General features: G+C 44.0%; 1 protein-coding gene across 1 annotated transcript in view; it reads right to left on the bottom strand.

The window, feature by feature from the left end:
- GSAP (gamma-secretase activating protein) overlaps nt 1-24,029 on the bottom strand; it is a 214,831-nt gene that overhangs the window by 74,867 nt on the left and 115,935 nt on the right. The window contains exons 13-15 of the mRNA XM_082255164.1: nt 15,222-15,299; nt 10,074-10,157; nt 4,295-4,387 (exon numbers count right to left, since the gene is read on the bottom strand). Of these exons, the coding sequence (XP_082111290.1) occupies nt 4,295-4,387; nt 10,074-10,157; nt 15,222-15,299 (255 nt within the window). The remainder of the gene's footprint in view (nt 1-4,294; nt 4,388-10,073; nt 10,158-15,221; nt 15,300-24,029) is intronic.

The raw sequence follows: 24,029 nt of genomic DNA, 5'->3' as shown, positions 1-24,029 counted from the left end.
GACTCCAAAATTGCTGTAAATGCCTCTACACTCTGTGCACCGGCGGGTCCCGTGGCCCCCTCGAGGGAAACAGGTAGGGGAATTTGTGTGGCAGGGTCCATGATTATTCCAGTAACTTCCCGGATAATATAATTCAAAAATAAAAAACTTTTTTTTTTTTTTTCACAGACCCCAGCGCCACAAAAGCCCCTTAGTGTTACCTGCTAGGGATCCCTATCGATCGAGAGAGAGAGAGAGAGAGATAGACCCCCAGGCTCACCACTTGATGCTCAGAGTTTAACTGCAACAGGTTACAGCGCTGTCTTGACAAACAGGAAGTCTTTTGGCTGGCTGCCCAGGAAGAAAGGAGGCGGCTCCGCCCCTCTGCACGCCTTCCGGCGCCTCCCCTAGCTCCACGAGGTGTTTGGATCACCTCAAACATGGCCGCCCCCATGCTGGAGACACGAGGCTACGCCAAAATGGCGGCTCGTGCAATCCAGCAAAAAAAATGGCGGCGGCCTGTACCGAATAGCGGTGTGCTGCAGGGCACACAACACTATCTCTGCATGGGGATTTTTGGCGTGGTTGGCGGTACCGGCCCTGGCGGACCTTATGGCCGTTCGGAAGGCCTGCTATAGCTGGAGATTTGACTAGGAAGGCAGTCTACATGTCCGTGGCTTCTGACTGGTAGGTACCTTATTCTTATCACAGTAAGATTCCCAGACTGCCACTGATTACAATCTTTTAAACATGTATACAATTAGATTGTTAGCTCCCAAACCAAGCCTCCTGGCTTTTTGCACATAAAATCACACTCAAAGTAGGGGGATCTGTGCCATGTTATAGGATAGAGGGGGACTCTATCTTACCATACAGAGAGGGGCCCGCGTTCACCACAAGACCCGTCAGGGGGAAAAGGGGGAACATACTACTCACCATACCGGAACCAGGCGGGCACCAACTCCTGACAGTACCCCTCTCCACCGGGGCGGGAGGGCTGTCGACCAATACGGACGCCGTGACTCATGGTCTTTGGCGTTTCAGCGAGACGTTTAACTCGCGGGGTCAGTCCCTTAATGGGACTTTGTCGCGGCCGACCCAGCGCGGAGCTATGGCCTGCACGCGCTCGTAGGCTGAACTGGGGTGACCACCGGATCTCAACATCCAGCCCGTCGCCCAGTTCAGCTTTCTTGCTTGAAGATCTCACAGGAACACTGGAGAAAAAAGCTGTCTAAAAAATCTTTTTAAGAAAAAAAATCTTGCCAGGACCGAAGATCCCAGCAAGGTATCTAGGTCCTTACTCCTAACTAGACAGAAAATAACTGATTTGCTGAGGCAGAGAGAGAGAGGATATACCCTCTGGGACTGCCCCTAGGGTGTGGCCAGAGCATTTTAATTTCCTGTCTAGTCCTGCTCCTGTGGAGGCAACATAACCCGAAGGTGCTGTATCACCGAGGACTACGTCTGTCAATGAGCGATAGAGAAAAAAGGATTCAGTGGCCTTCACCTGTAAAAACCATTCCTGTTTTGGGGGGGCTGTCTCATTGTTGCCCATCTAGTGCACCTGTTAATTAACACCATAGCAGCTGAAACTGATTAACAACCCCCTCTGCTACTTAACTGACCAGCTCAATATTCCAGGAGTTTGACTTGATGCTATACTCCGATTAAAACGTGTTCCTTTAATTTTTTTGAGCGGTGTATTTTAGATCACAAAACAAAGAGAGCAATTTAATGGAAGTTCATTCGTGAAAGAAAGAGCACACAATATTGCAAAAGGAAGCTTTATCTCAACTACTGTAGAAATCCAAAAGTTAATTCTTCCCATTAAAAACATGTAAAAAAAAAAGCCAACATCATGACATACTGTAGATGCAGAGGCTTGGGGCCAGAAACAGCTGTTCTACTGTTGGATATTAACTTTCGCAAACTGTAGGGATTTATTTAAAGGTTCACATTATTAGAAATATTAGATCATGTACTTCTAAGGCCTCATCCACACTGGGCATACAATACCATAACCAGTAAAGGTGTTACACACGTTCACGCGCAAGCAGTCCCACTGATGTCTACTGACGCACAGCGGCTGCTGATGCAAGGCTGTATTTACCCACACAGAAATGCACAGGTGTTCGTGCATCCCTGTGAAGGCAACCCCATTGATGTCTACTGGGACACAGTGGCTGCATGGGAAACAGCCGCTGTGCCCCAATGTGACATGGGTACGGATCCCCAAACTCAGCCCATCTGCATTCAGGGACCTGCAATCACACAGATGTCATATTGGGCCACAGCAGCTGTTTCCGTGCAGCCACTGTGTCCTAGTAGACATCAATGGGGTTGCCTACACAGGGATGCATGAACACCTGTGCATCCATGTGTTGGTAAATACAGCCTTGCATCAGCATATGGTATGCCCAGCTTGAATGAGGCATAAGCATTATTGATGCAATAGTCTCCTTATGTGCATAAATGACATACACTCTGATGACACTCTGATAAAATGCTCATTGCTTTGTGCCTCAGTAATACTGATTACCAGTAGAAACACAGATCATTTTTCTGTCTGTGTCCCTTTAGGTAGATTTGACCTGACAGCAAAAAAAAAAAAAAAAAAAAAAACCTGATCGATGTTATATGCCTTCCCCATTGTGTCTATAAACAACAACTGGGTAATGGCAGTGGTATATATATTTTTTTTTAATTGCACTAATTTACCCAAAGTTTTCAGGACAAGCTTTTGGGGTATACCCCCAGTTTCTACATTCCAAGCAGTACTCACCCTAGAAGAAAGGGGTCCTGTCATGAAATCCTGTCATGAAAAATCCATTGCCTTGTTTCAAAAGACATTAATGTTAGCTGCCTCCATCAATTTCTATGGTAGTGGCCCATAACTAGCGTTTGCAGCACATTAGTGAAGGATTTATAAAGTGTTAGCTGGGTGCTGGGGGACAGGCAGCAGAAGTTACTGTATCCTAAAATGTACTGGGAAATCAGAGAACTAGAACAGAGTAGCTACAGCCACTTCTTTACAGAGCAGCTGTGTGCAGGCAAATGCATGAAGCTAGCCAGAAATAGTGATAATGTCAGACAAGAACAGAGGCATTGAGCATTATTGCCAGTAGCAAAGCCTTTTATATCAGCAAAGTGTTGGTTCCACGTCAGCAAGGGAACATATTAGAAAGTGAGTGCGCCAGCAAATGACTGTGACACTCTTTCCATGACCATCTTGAGCTAGACCAAGCCAAGCATCAAAGTATATGAACCCATCATGCATTGAAATCCCAAAAATTCCTCACACTACAACCAAAACATGCCTCAAAGCAGTGAATTTCCACTGCATCACCTTCCGCTTTAAGCATATCCCCCTAGAAAAACAATCCTTTCATGGGCATTTGATAAGCTTTTATGATGCTTTTTCACATCAAAACACTATAGGCGTGCTGATGAGCATTGTTTTCTTCTTCAAAACCAACACAAGTGTGAACAAGCCCATAGAGAGCAATCAAATTTACAAAAAGATTCAGCATTTTACATTTATGACCTAGAAAAATGTGGGTGCAGCAAAATTATTTATTTGATTATCTAAACATTTCAAGGTTACCTCTATGCAAGAAGTGATATTATAAGTATAAGTTCACCTTTGGAACAGGGTACATGTTCCACCTGTTTTTAGGGTGGAACGTGTAACATGTTTCAGCATCTGCAGCCTCTCCCCCCCCCCCAATCCCACCTCCCTGTGACAGCAGGTGGGCGATCTTCTCCCTAAACCCACTGTCACAATTTGACGTTTCACATACCCACATGATCCACTTATTGTTTCCCGTGAATTAATGCCTACAAATACCATCAGCCACTGCGGCTGACAGCTTGTAATTCTCAATGAGCTGCAAGGGCGGGTTAAAGCACCCATTTTCTGTTTACAGGTCAGACTCCAAGAGTAAAGCCAGGCACACACGGGCTGAAATGTCCAGAGACCACGGCCGGTTAAAAAAAAAAAAAAAAAACGTCCGACTTTCAGCCCGTGTGCATGTCGGTCTTGCCGGCTTCTGTTGAACATGCATGCTGGAAACCAGCAGCCGACCAACTCCCAATGAGCGCACTCAGCCAGCTCAGCAGGGGAGATCCCTGAACTATCCTCGCATGGTTAGTACAACGGCTATGACTGGAGCTAAGAGTTTATTGTAGTTCAATCAGTGGGGTTAAACAAAAATAAATTTAAACTAATAGTGTGTACCCAGCTTTAGGTTTTCCTGCAGTAATTTATTCTGCTTCTCTGCTGAAAACAATGTATAATAGATAGACCAGCACTCACCTGATAAAAACAAATGATAACACATCAAATCAGGATAGGTTGTGTTTATCAAGTGGAAAAAAAGATCAGGCAAATAAACAGCAACGTAGCTACCTAGAATGAAAAAATGTAATTTAAATTAGAAATAAAATCATGGTTTAAACCAACAAGTCCTGCAGCAGCACCTAGTGCTAGTCTGCCCTTTTTAGATTATTTCAATCAGCTCATTACTAGGATTGGTGGCCTTAGCCCCGGTTCACACTTATGCGAGTTTGGGAAGGCTGCGAATCCGCAGCCTGTTCCCGCATCGCACACGCACCCCCGGCAGTTCACACTGCCATATGCGATACGCTGGGGGTGTCAATGTAATCTTAATGACACCCCCAGTTTGATCGCATATCGCAGTGCGATCGTGCAGTTCGCACAGGATCGGATCGCACAAGTGTGAACCGCTGTGCGATCCGATCCTGATGCGGCTTCCAAAAAGGGTCCCTGTGCATGTTTGCTGCGGCTGCGGTGCGAATTTAGCCATACAAAGTGTATGGCTAAACTCGCACCGCACAGCCGATCGCATGTAATGAAGGAGCAGTGCGCTCCGACATTACATGCGAACCCGGCACTCGCATAAGTGTGAATCGGGGCTTAAGGCAGAATTGAGCTCAAAAAGTAAAGATTTGTTACAAATGATAATTGTGCCAAAGCAGTAGCCTGAAAGACGTAAATAAATATGTAGGGAAATTCTGAGTGCACTTCCCGGTATGTGCAAGTCCCTAGGCACTCCTGTGCCTTTATCCTCATAACTGTATATCTGCAACGTCAAGTTTAAAGCCTTGTACACACGATCAGATTATCAGACAAATTTTCTTTAGTTTCTTAGTCTTAGTTTGCCTAGTCTTGCTCTTATGATTTTTTTCGGACGAAAACTGTGCTAATTAAACGAAAACCGGACGTTGTGTTCACGTACGCTCAAGGTTTTATAGCCTGCATATCCAGGTTTTGTCGTACGAAAATTCGTAATCGGCTGTCGACAGCACTATACTAACGATCTGAAAATCGGCAGATTGTTCCATCGGCCGAAATTTTACTTCCGATTTTCTTATCGTGTGTACGGGCCTTTAGGCATTGTTGCCTTGGACTACTAGCCTCGGGAGATTTGTAGTGAGATTTGGTAATGTCACGAATGTGCTGTTCACTGTTCTTCATGTCAGAGCCTCAAGCAAGTAAAGACTTTCCTCTACTGAGATGGCCGCCTCCCCACAGAGAAAAGAGTGCAGAACAGAGGGTTAAAAAGGATAAGTTCACCTTTTGACCAAAAAAAAAAAAAAAAAAAAAAAAATGCACATTTTTTATAAATGCAGATAAAAAAAATGTGCATTTAATACATTTTTGTTTTGGGAGCCTGTAAAGCATTGCACCAGCGATTAGCAGTTCGCTAATGCTATGCAGGTCTCCTGCAGATCTGTCAGTGTACCTCATACGAGGAAGCCGATACATTCTGACAGGACGCAGGAGGACGCAATGAACTACAATGGTGCCTTGGTAGTTCATTAAAACCTTCAAGCCGACAGCCTCAAAGGCTGCTGGACCTTGTAGTTTTCTCATTCACAGAGCGCAGTGAATGAGTGACGCAGCTGGGTGGGCGGAGAAAATCCCCGCTAGCTGTCACAGGCGGAGGGGACCTGGTCCGTTCTTAACATGTTATATGTTACACCCTAAATATGGGTTTAACATAAAATTAAAGGTGAACTTATCCTTTAAGTACAATCAAACTCCTGCATTATGACCTAGACCCGTTCCAAATTCAGTTACTATGTGATGCATCAGCCTCAAATTAAACAAAAAAAATGCTTCACCTAATCAGAGCCAAATCCTCCTCCTGTGTCACACAAGCTCCCCATCCAAGCATTGCAGCTCACACTGGAAGGGTTTTGATAACAGATGGAGCTCTGCCAATTTAGAATACAGTGGGCAGGACAAGGTGTGTTCAGATGCTGAACAACAAGCTACAGGCTTGCGAATTAGCAGTGAAAAGGCAGATAGCAAAGCCTCCTCTGCAACAACTTTGTCATCCCATTGTAATGCAACCAGACACTGCCTAGATGGGAGTGGCAATTCTGGGTTAATTTGAGAAGCAGTGCATATTTTTTTTTTTTCATAGAAGGCTATAATGATGCTTTTTACTACTCTAGAGATCTGGACAGTGCTTAAAAATAGGTATGTACAGTAAAACCTTGGATTGCAAGCATAATTCAATCCGAAACATGTTTGTAATCCAAAGCACTCTTATATCAACATGAATATCCCCATAAGAAATAATGGAATCTCAGATGATTCGTTCCACAACCATTTATTCATAAGGCTTGCAGTTTATAGTCCATATAAAAAGAGTATAGCAATGTGATTTTGTAACCATAAAATGTCCATCCACAAAATCCAGCAGGAGCTACAGAGTTTAAAAGAGAAGGGAGGTGCCTCCAAGTGTAGCAATATGGTTACATTTAACCACTTAAGCCCCCGGAAGATTTTACCCCCTTCCTGACCAGGGTGGTATTTTGCGATTCGGCACTGCGTGACTTTAACGGACAATTGCGCGGTCGTGCGACGCTGTACCTAAACTAATTTGACGTCCTTTTTTTCCCACAAACAGAGCTTTCTTTTGGTGGTATTTGATCACCTGTGCAATTTTTTTGATCACGCGCTATAAACAAAAAAAGAGCGTCAATTTTGCAAAAATAGCAATATTTTTCACATTTTTTAATATGAAATTCCCCCCCAAAAAAAAAAGTAAAAATCAAAATTTAACATTTTCGGCCAATTTGTTTTATGCTACCTATGTTTGGTAAAAAAAAAAAAAAAAAAAAAAAAAAAAAAATCGCAAAAAGCGTATTTTGATTGGTTTGCGCAAAAGTTATTGCGTTTACTAACAAAGGGTAAGATTTTTGTCATTTTTGTTGTTTTTTTTTTTTAACGCGTAATGGCGGCGATCTGCGATTTTTTTTGCGGTACTGCGACATTGCGGCGGACAGATCGGACCCTTGACTGACATTTTTGACACTTTTGGGGTTACCAGTGACATTTCTACAGTAATCAGTGCTATATATATATATGCACTGTTACTGTAAAAATACACTGGCAGTGAAGGGGTTAACTTTATTTGAGAGGGAGGGGCTGTGTGTGTCCCTAGGGGCGTGATTCTAACTGTGATTGACTGTCTGTTGAGCTGTAGTTACACTGATCAACGGTCCTACATAGTAGAACCGTATGATCGGTGTTTCTACACAGGGGAGAATGACAGGCAGCTTGTTTACACTAGCTGCCTGCCTTTCTCCCTCTCCCCCGACGATCGCAGAGTGAGCGGCGGACATCGGGTCCGCCGGTCACACGCGCTCGCTCCCCAGAGCCTCACACGTCACTTTGCCTGGGAGGGGCTGACCGCCGCAGTAAATCTACTTGCGGCGGTCGGCAAGTGGTTAATGAAGGTACAACATTTAGCATTTTACATGGCTGCTGATTAAAACCGGCACATCCAAGGATGCAAACATCAGGGGTAAAGCTGTCCACAAAGACCATCCTCCGCAATGCCTACTTAAATGTGCCTGTTTTAATCATCAACCAAGTGAGTTGCTAAATACTGTACCTTTATTAAATGAGTTGTAAAGGCAGGAAGGTTTTTTTTTTTCTCTTAATGCATTCTATTCCCGTAGTTAGAAATTTTTACCAAAAATATGTAGCAAAAAACAAAATTGGCCTAAAATGTTAAAAAAATTTGATTTAAAAAATTTTTTTGGGAATGTCATATAGCAGAATGTGACAAATATTGTTTTTTTCAAAGTTGTCACTTTTTTTGTTTATAGCGCAAGAAACACACAAAAAAAAAAAAAAAAAAAAAAAAAGCGCTATTTGTGGGGAAAAAAAACAGGACATACATTTAGTTTGGGTACAGCATTGCACGCCCAGGCAATTGTCGGTTAAAGTAATGCAGTTGCCGAATCGCAAAATAGGGCCTGGTCAGGAAGGGGGTAAAATCTTCCAGGGCTGAAGTGGTAAAAAAAAAAAAAAAAACTGACCAAATGAGGATTATTTTTTCCTCAGAAAATGGGGTGTTACAGTACACCCCTCACACTTCTGTAAATATTTTATTATATCTTTTCAAGTGAGAACACTGAAGAAATGACACTTTACTACAATGTAAAGTAGTGAGTGTACAGCTTGTATAACAGTGTAAATTTGCTGTCCCCTCAAAATAACTCAACACACAGCCATTAATGTCTAAACTGCTGGCAACAAAAGTGAGTATACCCCTAAGTGATAATGTCCAAATTGGGCCCAAATTGTCAATATTTTGTCCGGCTACCATTATTTTCCAGCACTGCCTTAACCCTCTTGAGCTTGGAGTTCACCAGAGCTTCACAGGTTGCCACTGGAGTCCTCTTCCGCTCCTCCATGATGACATCACAGAGCTACTGAATGTTAGAGACTTTGCACTCCTCCACCTTCCATTTGAGGATGTCCCACAGATGCTCAATATGATTTAGGTCTGAAGACCTGCTTGGCCAGTCCATCACCTTTACCCTCAGCTTCTTTAGCAAGGCAGTGGTCGTCTTGGAGGTGTGTTTGGGGTGGTTATGTCGGAATACTGCCCTGTGGCGCCGGTCTCTGAAGGGAAGGGATCATGCTCTGCTTCAGTATGTCACAGTACATGTTGGCATTCATGGTTTCCTCAATGAACTGTAGCTCCCCAGTGCCGGCAGTGCTCATGCAGCCCCAGATCATAACACTCCCACCACCATGCTTGACTGTAGGCAAAACATACTTGTCTCTGTACTCCTCACCTGGTTGCCGCCACACATGTTTGACACCATCTGAATCAAATAAGTTTATCTTGGTCTCATCAGACCACAGGACCTGGTTCCAGTAATCCATGTCCTTAGTTTGCTTGTCTTCAGCAAGCTGTTTGCGGGCTTTCTTGTGCATCATCTTTAAAAGAGGCTTCCTTCTGGGACGACAGCCATGCAAACCAGTTTGATGCAGTGTGCGGCGTATGGTCTGAGCACTGACAGGCTGACCCCCCCACCCCTTCAACCTCTGCAGCAATGCTGGCAGCACTCATACGTCTATTCCCCAAAGACAGCCTCTGGATATGATGCGGAGCACGTGCATTCAACTTCTTTGGTCACCCATGGCGAGGCCGATTCTGACTGAAACCTGTCCTGTTAAACAGCTGTATGGTCTTGGCCACCATGCTGCAGCTCAGTTTCAGGGTCTTGGCAATCTTTCCGCCTAGGCCATCTTCATGTAGAGCAACAATTATTTTTTTTCAAATCCTCAGGGTTCTTTGCCATGAGGTGCAATGTTGAACTTCCAGTGACTAGTAAGAGAGTGAGAGGGATAACACCAAATTTAACACACTTGTGTCCCATTCACACCTGAGACCTTGTAACACTAATGAGTCACATGACACCGGGGAGGGAAAATGGCTAATTGGGCCAAATTTGACATTTTCACTTAGGGGTATACTCACTTTTATTGCAAGCGGTTTAGACATTAACGGCTGTGTGTTTAGGGGACAGCAAATTTACACTGTTATATAAGCTGTACACTCACTACTTTACAATGTAGCAAAGTGTCATTTCTTCAGTGTTGTCACATGAAAAGATATGACAAAATATTTACAAGAATGTGAGGGGTGTACTCACTTTTGCGAAATAATGTAAAAAAAAAAAAAACAAGAACCTGCAAAGCCGTGATTAATATTATATGTTGTGGCTACAAATACAGTATATGCTAAACTTTTTCTTACCAAGATTTATAAAGGATAATCTCTTGAGCTTGCATTTGCTAGTATCTTTCATTGGCGATGCAATTTTAAGCGTTTTGCTACATCCTAGAAACAAAAAACAAGCTTTGAGTTAAATATCTAGCCAGTAGTTTCTATGAGCTTATAATAAATGCAAAAACAGGAAATACTTGAATTAGGCATGCACTATAAAATATACACAAGCATACAAAAAATATAATCAAATGTAAAAATAGATGGATGGAGGAGTTTGCTTGGAATATTAAAAAAGTAATAGCAATTTCAGCTTGTGGTACTCAGAAGCAGTTTAGACTTGCTGCAAGAAAGAAATATTTCTAATAAATGAAATGACAAATAATTTAAAAAAAAACATTAAAAATGCGTGTAAAAGTCACAACTACATGTAGCATAGATCACTTAAAATAGGAAGAGTTCAGTGAACACATGCCATTCCTTTGAGAACATAAAATATATATTTCAGAAGAGTTGGCCCAAGAAAAAAATAAAAAAAAACGCGCATATTGTAAAAACCAAAAAGCCTTTACAGTTTACTAGTTCAGAAGATAGAGGCGTCCTGGCACTAAAATAATTTCCCTCGCTCAGATATTCACAGCAACAACTCACATGTGTGGTACGGTTGCAGTATGCATAGTAGGGGAGGACCAACTTGTGCGTTCACATTTTCCAGTGCGCGTGAGGGAGCAGGGGCACTTTAAACTTTCTTTCCCCAAAAAAAAAAAAATATTTATATTACACACACACACATACCCCACTTTAGTACACAATGGGAAGCATGTATATGAAATGAAAATGAGAGCATGTATATAAAATGAAAAATGTAATTAAAGTGAAGCAATACCTTTTTTTTACTTCTCAATGCATGTAAATAATCTAGCTCTATGGGAAATCTTGGTCAGCTTGAAATGGCTATGCTCCCGAAGCAAATTTGGGAAGCACGTTAAGGAGACCCAGGACTACGACATGGCAGATTACCTAGGCAAGATGGCCAACCCCAAAATCAAATAGGTTGTAGTCCTGGTGCTCCCTAAATTTGTTGTCCCCTGTCACTTATGGTTCAAGAGCAGTACCATATCAAGCTGACCAAGATTTCCCATAGATGCCAATGTTAAAAACCAGGAGCAGTGCCATACTGAGCTGACCAAGAATTCTCATAGACACCAAAGTGTCCGTACTTGCGGATGTACGTAAAGTGAGGATACCTAAATAAATATATTTTATATATATATATATATATATATATATATATATATATATATATATATATATGTGGTATTTGATCACCTCTGCGCTTTTCATTTTTTGCGATATTAATAAAAAAAAAAAAGAGCGAAAATTCTGCGAAAAAATTGACATTTTCTATTTGACAGTTAAAAAATATCCAATATATTCAATTTTTGTCATATATTTAGGTCAAAATGTATTTAGCTACATGTCTTTGACAAAAACATTTTCAATGAGCGTATTTTTATCCGCTTTAGAACCGGAAGATTTTACCCCATTCGTGACCAGGCTATATTTTGCGATTCAGCACTGCGTTACTTTGACAATTGCGCGGTCGTGCGACGCTGTACCCAAAATAAATGTATGTCCTTTTTTTCCCCCACAAATAGAGCTTTCCTTTGGTGGTATTTGATCACCTGTGCGATTTTTAATTTTTGAAAAAAAAGCGACAATTTTGAAAAAAAAAAAAAATAATAATATTTTTTACATTCTGATATATAACATTCCCAACAAAAAATTTAAAAATCAAAATTTAACATTTTAGGCCAATTTGTTTACTGCTACATATTTTTGGTAAAAAAAAAAAAAAAAAACAACAAAATAAATCACAATAAGCGTATTTTGATTGCTTTGCGCAAAAGTTATCGCGTTTACTAACTACGGGAAAGATTTGTCATTTTTATTGTTTATTTTTATTTACTAGTAATGGCGGCAATATGCAATGTTTTTTGCGGGACTGCGACATTGCGGCGGACAGATCGGACCCCTGACATTTTTGTCACTTTTGCGGGTGCCAGTGACATTACTACAGTAATCAGTGCTATAATTATGCACTGTTACTCTAATAATGACACTGGCAGGGAAGGGGTTAACTTTATTGGTGATCAAGGGGTTAAATGTATGCCTGGTGCTTACTGACGTGTGTGGGGGGAGGGGATTGTGTGACACAGACACAGATCGCAGGTTCAGCTATGCTGAATCCTGTAATCTGCCCCTGTCTGTCACATAAGAGATCCGCCCGCTTTGTTTACACAAGTGGGCGGATTTCCTTACTCGATCCCCGACGATCGGGGAAGAGCGGCGGTGATCACCGCCTCTCCTCCCATGGCCCGACTCCCGGTGTGTCTGAATACAGCAGGCACGTGCCGCCGAGAGAGGGGAGAGTCTGGTGACGTAGGTCTACATCGCCAGACGTTAACGAGCCACTTTGCCGCAGTACCAGCACAGTGAGTGGTCGGCAAGTGGTTAAAAAAATATAATTAGCGCTAATCCCGTAGGTTAGTCTCTGTTATGTCTAATCAATGTGGTTTAAGTATTAAATCCTAATAATAATGCTGTTTTTATGTGAAAATTTAAAGTAAATTTAATTGGACAATAATAATAAGTGCTGGTGCAAACTGTGCACTAGCACTTTTTGTTTAAATATTTATTGCACTAGCATAATTTAAAATTGAAGATTGATTTGGGTATTAAAATACAAGTCTTCTACAAATAGACAACACATATTTAGACAACTGTTACTGAGAAAAAAATTAAGAGGTTTTCACTATAGTTGGATATATTTGCACAGTTTGCACATGCACCAGCACTTATTATTGTCCAATCAAATGTAATTTCAATTTTCACCTAAAAACAGCATTATTAGGATTTAATACTTAAACCTCATTGATTAGACATAACAGAGACTAACCTATGGGATTTGCGCTAATCAATATTGGTTTGAACAGATGCTGGTTTAGATCGGTAACGTCTTGTTTACATGAGACAGAAGTTGAAGTGACGTCACTTCCGGGTCCGGACGTCAAACAGTGGGGGAACATCATCAGTTCCTCTCGGATGCCGCTGATCACAACCTTACAGGGGTCTCCCAAGCGATCGGAGAGCCTGGTAAGGATGTGAACAGCAGTGGGACCCCCTTTCGCCGCCTTTAAAAGTAATCCAGTGACTTAACTACTAGAATTACTTTTACAGTAAAGAGAATTGCCTCAAAAGAAAATGATATCTCGACCATTGCTGCAGCGATGACCGAGATATCACCCTTTCAATCCAGCGACGTACTGGTATGTCTCTAGTTGACAAGTGATTAAGTTATTATCATATTTCATATCAATTTAACTTATCAGCTCATCTCCCAGAGTTATAACCTTTTGTACAACTTACCCCACCCCATTAGATTTTAAGCTCTTATGAGCAATGCCCTCTTAACGCTTTTGTATTTTATTTTATTGTATTGTAACTGAACTGTCTTTAGATTGTAAAGCGCTGCACAAACTGTTGGCGCTATATAAATCCAGAATAATAATAAATTCTAGATAGACTAAAAAGAAACAAGAGGCCTATGTTTCTCAGGAACTCCCTCCTGGCCACTTAAGGTGCCACTATATCTTTGTAATTACATCAAAGCTAGTTTAAGGCTTAGTCCACCATCATCTTTGGTAATGACCATAAGCAATGTCTTGATGTACATGAGAGCTCAAGTATCCTGCAAACTTCCTGCAAACTTTTTTTTATGTACTTTTTGTCCATTAACCTGAGGGAGAATGATGCTTCTAAATCTTGCAAGGTTTAGCGGAAATGAGGCAATGAATGTTTGCATATACTGTGTATCTGCATATAAAAGAAGCATGTACATCGATGACAAATATAATAACTTATAAGTTTAACTTGTGCACAGGCCCCAACCCCTTACAGGCATGTGAGTGCAGATGTACAGCACCCAAATTAGACCAGGTGCATTTGGCCCACTTACCCATACCTGACGAATTACGAGCCTGTGACTGTCTTTGTACAGCCGCTGCGTCCGCATAGAGTAACAGTTGGCTCTAGCTGCATTAACAAACCACTCATTCACACAATCAGAGTACCAAAGATTGAGGACATAGATTTCTCAATCCCTTTTTCTGCAGTCTCAGCTGCACTGCAGAATGAACAGGAAGCATTCTGTACAGAAGCTCCTTGTTCATCCACAAACTGAGGCATAATAAACACAATTTACGATGTTTCAGTTATAAATTAAACACAGGGGGGATCGGTACCCATTGATTACTGTGTTCATTTAAGAAATGAAGGGGAGAGCAAATATGACATGGGGGGGGGGGGGGGGCAGCTGTAGGAAGGGAGGTTCTGATTGTGGAAGGGGGTAATCAGAATAATGGGGTGGGCACAATTACTGGAACCAAGCGGGAGGGAGAGGAGAAGATGGTTGCGATGCATGGGAAGCCACAGTCCCAGTAATTGGTCACTACCCTGCCGGTCTAGTTAACTGCCATTAAGCTATATGGGCCCCTTGTTGAACATATAGAGCCTGGGGACTGTACAGGAGGAACATACAGAGCCTTGGCCTGTACAGGAGGACTGGTGTTACCCCCTTATCAGCGCTCCTTATATGCTTTTACATAAACCACCTTTAATAATCGTACTGAGAATGGTCTAAAAGATGGACAATTTGAATTCTTAATAATGTAACGAATACAAGACTGCTCTACCCATGACCTTTTTATTTAAGCCTGTTAATAAATAAGCTCCGTTTTGATTGTTTTAATAAAATCTAATAAGCTGCTTAAGAGGCCTGTCTATATATTATGCATAGTTTTTTTATGATCTCCCTGTGGTCTGTGGGTTTCCTCTAAATGCTCCATACCCTAAAAACAGAACGTGACTTCTTTAGAAGTCATGTTGAACGGGTTTTGTCTTGTGTTTATGAGACTGTGGCAGGAACATTGGACAATAAGCTCATCTGATGCAAAAGAAAAAAAAAAAAAAAAAAGGAAAATAAAATGCAAGCAATATACAGTAAATACAAGAAAATATTATTAGGAACAAAGACTTTGTGAAAATCTGGTACTGAAATGTTAGAAATTGCAAGCACACAGTTTTACAACACTGAATCCTGAACATCTTTTTTATTACCTTTATGTAAAAATGCTACTGTGTAAGTGATGTCTTGTGCTTCTTTTGGAGGTTGATAGTAAAACAGACACAGACCACCTAATTATAGAAAAACACAAAACGGTTTATTTAGCTCATCACAAAAGACTCAAATTTAAAAAAGGAAATTATGACAAACATCATGGAAGTAGATCTACAGATACACCATTAAAAAGGGGGAAAACTGAACTAAAATACAAGTACAGTATAAACCCATTTAAAAAGTAGCACCAAAAAAAAAAGGTTGCAACTATGGCAATAAATAGAGGGGGCAAGTACCCACAGCAGGACTGTTGTTCAACACTACCGCCTTTTAGACTTTTAATAAATTTACATCGAAAGAATTCCTTTCACAAGGACAACATTTTTATCTTTTATATAGCACCATTATATTCCCTAACACCAACATTTATACTTGCATTCTCAGATGGCAAGGTTGAAGACAGACACCAAGTCCACCCAGTTCAGCGTATGTGTGCTTATATCACTACCATTTTAAATATCCCTGTATACTGTATTTACAAACATACATGGCTAAAAGGGTCTTTAAACTTTATCCAATCAATGTAAAATATTTTCTCTAAGTATTTGACACTAAAAAACTAAGGGAGCAAGTGCAAAAGTGACTTAACGACTTGCAGAAACGTTTTAATCTTTCACACACGTTAAAATCAGCAATTTTTGCAAGAAAATTATTTAAAACCCAAAAACATTATATATTTTCTGAAAGCAGAGGCCATGGAGAATTTTAGGGCATTCAAACACAATACCGAAATCCTTGGTTAACTTATAAAAGATGATGTGTTGAGTAAATAAACGTGTCCAGATACAAAACCATAAAAAGGCGACAAACCATGGTACCGAATACTTTTCAGAGGCCACGCTTTAAAAAGCCTTTAGAGGTTCATGAGTTAATCATGAATTATGGCCCTAGTATTATTGCACTAACTCCGACATGCACGCCGATAACTCAGGTGAGGAGCTATTGTATTACTTTATTTTATTCTTTATTAACTCTACTGCTTTTACAATAGAGCTAAGAAGTTTCCAATGTGGTAGTTTTGGGCAGATAGCAAGTAATCTTTATGGAAACTTCAGGTGTCTCTTAGACGTGTTCCCCCCCCCTCCCCCAATTTCTCGGCTGCCCTCCAATGCACAGATTGTGAATGATTAGCAGCTTCCCAGGCAACGACAGCTCTGAAACTGAAGTAATGAATTTGTCACGGAGGGAAATGGATGTTCCTCAATCTCCCCTGTATCTAGCTTTCTGGAGGAACCATCTCTCCTTACTACAGTAAAAATGATCAGGTGGCTGTAGAGTAACCCAGATCACGTTTCCTGAACAGCCGATTGCTGGCTGTAAACAATGATGCCAAGCTTGTCATTCTAACCACTTGCAGCCACAACATTTTTTATGTTTGCCGGTCAGCAAGTGGTTAAAAATATGGTTTGTTTTCAAACAAATAACCCATCAACGCTAGAAAAAATGAAGGCACCTTTTTTTTTTTTTTTTTTCTTTTAGGAAGTCTACTCATTACATAAACATACATCAGGAATAGTGTTGAGCGAACACGGACTGTATTATTCGTGTTCGTACCGAATAATTGGATTTTTTGTACCCGAACACGGACACGGACACTTTACTGTATGTTCGGGTAAAAATCCGTGTTCGGTCGTTTTATTTCCGGGTTTTGCATGCTTTGGCGCTCTTTTCATGGCGGGCTTTCAACAGCCAATCAACAATCGTTTAACTGGTGTGCCTTAAGCCATCCCAGCCATGCCTGCAAATGTCTCAGTAGCTGTGATTGGCCGTCTGAAGCATGTGACCAAGTCTTTATAAGTTCCAGGCAGCCGCAGCGTCTTCATTCTGCTGCTTAGATCAGGGACAGAGCACACATCAACGTGCTGGCTGCTGATTAAGGAAAGACAGGCAGGAAAAAACCATTTGTGTCCGGATAGAATTGAGGGACAGGTCGGAGTGTTTAGGCAGGGCGAGTTGTAGGCATTTTAGGGATAGAGTCTGCTGAATTATAGAGTCAGTGTCTTCTACAAACTACAATCGATATTGCTGTGTGGGGGGTGGGGTCTGCACTCAATCCTGATCTACGATCTCTTCTCAATCCTGTTAGGGAGAGGCTGCTGCTGAATTTTAGGGTCAGAGTGTTCTACAAACTACAATCGATATTGCTGTGTGGGGTCTGCACTTAGTCCCGATCTACGATCTCTTCTCAATCTTGTTAGGGAGAGGCTGCTGCTGAATTTTAGGGAAACTGTGTTCTACAAACTACAATCGATATTGCTGTGTGGTGTGGGATAGGAGATAGGCAGGTGTCAGTGATCCACATCCATTTTTCTGTGTGTGAGCTGCAGTGAACACAATCTTTTTGGGCTGCAGTGAACACAATCTTTTTGGGGTGCAGTGAACAACGTCCTTTTTGGGGTGCAGTGAACAAAATCTTTTTGGGGTGCAGTGAACAAAATCCTTTTTGGGGTGCAGTGAACAACATCCTTTTTGGGGTGCAGTGAACACAATCTTTTTGGGGTGCAGTGAACAAAATCCTTTGTGGGGTGCAGTGAACAAAATCCTTTGTGGGGTGCAGTGAACACAATCTTTGTGGGGTGCAGTGAACACAATATTTTTGGGGTGCAGTGAACAACATCCTTTTTGGGGTGCAGTGAACACAATCTTTGTGGGGTGCAGTGAACACAATCTTTTTGGGGTGCAGTGAACAAAATCCTTTGTGGGGTGCAGTGAACAACATCCTTTTTGGGGTGCAGTGAACACAATCTTTTTGGGGTGCAGTGAACACCAACCTTTTTGGGGTGCAGTGAACAACATCCTTTTTGGGGTGCAGTGAACAACATCCTTTTTGGGGTGCAGTGAACAAAATCCTTTGTGGGGTGCAGTGAACACAATCTTTGTGGGGTGCAGTGAACAACATCCTTTTTGGGGTGCAGTGAACAACATCCTTTTTGGGGTGCAGTGAACAAAATCCTTTTTGGGGTGCAGTGAACACAATCTTTTTGGGGTGCAGTGAACACAATCTTTGTGGGGTGCAGTGAACACAATCCTTTTTGGGGTGCATTGAACACAATCCTTTTTGGGGTGCAGTGAACAACATCCTTTTTGGGGTGCAGTGAACAAAATCCTTTTTGGGGTGCAGTGAACAAAATCTTTTTGGGGTGCAGTGAACACAATCTTTTTGGGGTGCAGTGAACAAAATCCTTTGTGGGGTGCAGTGAACACAATCTTTTTGGGGTGCAGTGAACAAAATCCTTTTTGGGGTGCAGTGAACATCCTTTTTGGGGTGCAGTGAACACAATCTTTTTGGGGTGCAGTGAACAAAATCCTTTGTGGGGTGCAGTGAACACAATCTTTGTGGGGTACAGTGAACAGAATCTTTGTGGGGTGCAGTGAACACAATCTTTGGGGGGTACAGTGAACACAATCTTTTTGGGGTGCAGTGAACAAAATCCTTTTAGGGTGCAGTGAACACAATCTTTGTGGGGTGCAGTGAACAAAATCCTTTTTGAGGTGCAGTGAACACAATCTTTGTGGGGTACAGTGAACACAATCTCATACTTCTGAAGATTTGAGGGTGTTGCCTGTTCCATACTCCTCCTCCTACTGCTCAACCATCCTTTTAGGGGTACAAACAATAGTAATTGGGGCCTAGTGTGGTGGTGTACGTGTGAGATACATACACTTTCTTTTTGATCATATTTTCTATTCCGCTATTCAATTAAAACCTTTGGGGATCAATTAAATTGCGTGATAGTCTGTGTCGGTACGTGTGAGATCCACCTTTCCAAGTTTTTGGGGTTCATCTCATACTTCTGAAGATTTGAGGGTGCTGCCTGTTCCATACTCCTCCTGCTACTGCTGAACCATCCTTTTAGGGGTACAAACAATAGTAATTGGGGCCTAGTGTGGTGGTGTACGTGCGAGATACATACACTTTTTTTGATCATATTTCCTATTCCGCTATTCAATAAAAACCTTTTGAGGATCAATTGAATTGCGGGATAGTCTGTGTCGGTACGTGTGAGATCCACCTTTCCAAGTTTTTGAGGTTCATCTCATACTTCTGAAGATTTGAGGGTGCTGTCTGTTCCATACTCCTCCTACTCCTCATCCATCCTTTTAGGGGTAGAAACAATAGTAATTGGGGCCTAGTGTGGTTTTGTACGTGCGAGATACATACACTTTTTTGGATCATATTTCCTATTCCGCTATTCAATAAAAACCTTTCTAGGGCAAGATCTTAAATTACAGAAATATGAGGAGACCGTCAAATAAGGGCCGTGGCCTGGGTCATGGTGCTGCTGGTAGAGCTCCTGTTGCAAGGAGAGGACGTGGTCGATCTGTGCCAGCTACACGCACAAGTGAAACACCTTCCTCAAGTGTGAGTAGGCGACAGAACCTGCATCAGTATTTGGTAGGGCATCATACGCCCCTAGAAGTGATGAGGCCAGAACAAGTGGAGGCGATAGTAGATTGGTTTGCTGCTGACAGTGCCTCCAGTTCCTTCACATTGTCTCCCACCCAGTCTACTGCAGAAAGGTCACAGTTGGCACCTGCAGCCGATGTCCAACCGTCTTTCACCTCACCCCCTTGCAAATCAGGCAAGCAGTCTGAGCCCCAAGCCATACAGCAGTCTCTTCTTCTTTTTGATGACTCTGTCAGCAGGGTTTCCCAGGGCCATCCACCTAGCCCTGCCCCAGAAGTGGAAGAGATTGAGTGCAGCGATGCCCAACCACTTATTTCTCAAGATGAGCACATGCAAGGATCATCGCAGCACGTCTCCGATGATGACGAAACGCAGGTGCCAACTGCTGCGGCGTTCAGCATTGTGGAGACCGACAAGGAGGGCAGGGGTGAAGACTGGGTGGAAGATGATGTGGAGGACGATGAGGTCCTCGACCCCACATGGAATGAACGTCATGCAGGTGACCTGAGTAGTTTGGAGGAAGAGGCGGTGGTCGCACAGAGCCACCAGCACAGCAGAAGAGGGAGCAGGGTGCAGAAGCGGAGCGGCCGTGCCCTAGACACTACGCCCGCTACTGCCCAACGCAGCAAGGGAACGAGCGCACCAAAGTCAGCTCAAAAGGAGTTCTCTAGCGTGGAAGTTCTTTAGAAAATGTGCTGATGACAGGACACGAGTGGTTTGCACCCTGTGCAATCAGAGCTTGAAGCGAGGCATAAACCTTCTCAACCTGAGCACAACCTGCATGATCAGGCATCTAAGTGCAAAGCACGAGCTGCAGTGGAGTACACACCTTCAAAACCAAGAAACGTCTCTGGCTCATCCTGCTTCCTCTTCTGCTGCAGTCTCGGCCGCTCCAGCCACATCTGTAGTGATACCGGCACCTGCCACCCCGCAAACAGACGATCTGTCAGCAACACCACCACCTGGGTCACCAACAACCATCTCCACAATGTCCCGTGGAAGCGTTCAGCTTTCCATCTCCCAAACACTTGAGAGGAAGAGGAAGTACCCCCCTACCCACCCGCGATCCCTGGCCCTGAATGCCAGCATTTCAAAATTATTGGCCTTTGAAATGCTGTCATTCCGTCTGGTGGAGACGCACAGTTTTAAAAACCTTATGTCGGTGGCTGTCCCACAGTACGTCGTGCCCAGCCGCCACTACTTTTCCAGGCAAGCCATCCCTTCCCTGCACAACCAAGTGGGGGAAAAAATCAGGTGTGCACTGCGCAACGCCATCTGTGCCAAGGTCCACCTAACTACCGATACGTGGACCAGTAAGCACGGTCAGGGGCGTTATATCTCCCTAACGGCACACTGGGTAAATGCAGTGGCGGATGGGCCTGAGGCGGATAGCAATTTGGCGCATGTCCTTCCACCACCGAGGATTGCAGGGCGCTTCAGTTTGCCTCCTGTTCCTAACTCCTCCTACTCCACTTCCTCATCCTCTACCGCCTCCTCATCCGGACAGCGTAACACCTTCACCACCAACTTCAGCACGGCCTGGGGTAAACGACAGCAGGCAGTTTTACAACTTGCCTGTTTGGGGGACAAACCACACACCGCGCAGGAGTTGTGGAGGAGCATGGAACAGCAGACAAATGAGTGGTTGCTGCCAGCGAGCCTCAAGCCCGGCCTGGTGGTGTGCGATAACGGGAGAAATCTCATAGCAGCTCTGGGCCTAGCCGGTTTGACGCACATCCCTTGCCTGGCGCATGTGCTGAATTTGGTGGTGCAGAGGTTCCTTAAAAACTACCCCGATATGTCAGAGCTGCTGCAGAAAGTGCAGGCCGTTTGTGCGCACTTTCGGCGTTCTCACCCTGCTGCTGCTCGCCTGGCAGCGCAACTTCGGCCTTCCCGCTCACCGCCTCATATGTGACGTGCCCACAAGGTGGAACTCCACCTTGCACATGCTGGAAAGACTGTGCGAGCAGCAGCAGGCCATAGTGGAGTTTCAGCTGCAGCACGCACGCGTGAGTCGCTCTGCGGAACAGCACCACTTCACCACCAATAACTGGGCCTCCATGCGAGACCTGTGTGCCTTGTTGCGCTGTTTTGAGTACTCCACCAACATGGCCAGTGGCAATGACGCCGTTCTCAGCTTAACTATCCCACTTCTATGCCTCCTTGAAAAAACAATTCGGGCGATGATGGAAGAGGATGTGGCACAGGATGAGGAGGAGGAGGAGGATGAAGAGGTAACATTTCCAAGGCTTTCAGGGCAGTCATTCGCAAGGGGCTCCGAGGGTGGGTTCCTGCACACACAAACGCCAGGGACACAATTGTCCAGCAGGGGCACAGTTCTGGAGGATGAGGAGGATGAGGAGGAGGAGGAGCTGGAGGAGGAGATGGAACCATGTTCACAGCAGGGTGGCACCCAGGCCAGCTCATGGCCATCACTGGTGCGTGGCTGGGGGGATACAGAGGACACGGACGATACACCTCCCACAGAGGACAGCCTTTCGTTGCCTCTGGGCAGCCTGGCACACATGAGCGATTACATGCTGCAGTGTCTCCACGACCGCCGAGTTGCCCACATTCTAACTTGTGCTAATTACTGGGTGGCCACGCTGCTGGATCCCCGTTACAAGGACAACGTACCATCCTTAATTCACTCACTGGAGCGCGATCGCAAGATGCGCGAGTACAAGCGCATGCTGGTAGACGCCATGCTGCTGGCATTCCCATCTGACAGCGGGGCCGCAGTGGAAGCACAAGGCAGAGGAGGAGGAGGAGGAGGTCGCCAACGCAACCAGGGCACCGCCAGCACCTCAGAAGGCAGGGTTAGCATGGCCGAAATGTGGAAAAGCTTTGTCAGCACGCCACAACAAACAGCAGCACCAGCAGCTCAGATGGAACGTCTTAGCAGGAGGCAGCATTTTACCAACATGGTGGAGCAGTATGTGTGCACACGCCTACATGTAGTGAATGAGGGGTCTGCCCCCTTCAACTTCTGGGTCTGAGCTTGCCCTTTACGCCTTGGAGGTGCTGGCGTGCCCTGCAGCCAGTGTATTATCTGAACGGGTATTTAGCACGGCTGGGGGCGTTATAACAGACAAGCGCAGCCGCCTGTCCAGAGACAATGTGGACAAGCTCACGTTCATTAAAATGAACCAGGCATGGATCCCACGGGACTTTTCCGTACCTTGTGCAGAATAGCAATGGATACCGACCTTACTTACCCATTGTTCCATTTTTGCTCTTTCTCACTCTTTTGGGGTGTACCCTCATTTAAAATTTGTGAAAAGAAGCAGTGTTGGCTACCTCGTCCTCCTCCTCAGTGCCAGATTAACGTAGGGGCTATTGGAGCTGCAGCTCCAGGCCCCTACCTTTTATATAGGCCCCGGGTTGGCCATATTCACTGTTACCGCTCTTCTGTCACTTGTAAACACAGAAGTCTGGCTTCTATGCTCGCTTCCCCAGGCAGCACCCTCAGAACCTCCCCACAGAGCGCGAAGGCCGGACAAGGAGGGACAGTTGCCGATGCATGGATGTGTTTATGGGCTTCAGAGACAGCATCCCATGTTGAATTAGGCATGCATGGCTGCACCCTTCCTCCTCTGGGTGCATGGCAAGGCACAGCCCTTAAGGCCCTTCAAAATCCTCAGCACCAAGCCCATGATGCTCTTAATCCGGCCCTGGTCCTCCTTCACCGCCGCTTCCACCTACACCACCCATAGGTGTGCGCAGCCTATTGCATTAAGGTGTGCACCCCAAAGTTGAAATACACATGCATGTGTTTGCCAGCAGGGAGAGTAATGTATCGGGGCCATGTACCTGTAGGCAAAGAGAAATAGAGCAGAGCAGGTCCGAGGGAGATCTTTCCCATCTCCTCACTGGCAATGCTATGTGCCCTAGGTGATTAGGGTGTGCCCAGGCACACGCGGCACACCCTGTGCGCATGCCTATGTCACCGCTACATCCACCACCACCTCAACCTCCCTCCTACTCCATATGGGCCTCGTCCTTCAGAGATGAAGAAGAACATTGTTTTATTTTTCTGTTTTTTTTTGTTGTTTTAAGTTATTTCCCTATCCACATTTGTTTGCAGAGCACTTGCCATGCTCTTAATTACGTTTTGCTGCCATTTGCAGCACTCTAGCCCTTTCCTTTGGTGTTTTAGAGCCATTTTAGTGCCTTAAAGTTCGGGTCCCCATTGACTTCAATGGGGTTCGGTGTCCGGGAAAAGTTCGGTAAAAGTCCGGGACACGGACCCGGACTTTTTTTTAAAGTTCGGCCGAACCCGTCGAACACGGACATCTAGGTGTCCGCTCAACCCTAATCAGGAATAAATATTCACTTT

The sequence above is a fragment of the Pelophylax lessonae genome, assembly GCF_965119305.1.
Source record: "Pelophylax lessonae genome assembly, chromosome: 4".
In the NCBI taxonomy this organism is placed as follows: domain Eukaryota; kingdom Metazoa; phylum Chordata; class Amphibia; order Anura; family Ranidae; genus Pelophylax; species Pelophylax lessonae.
This window is presented reverse-complemented; position numbering and strand designations above follow the sequence as displayed.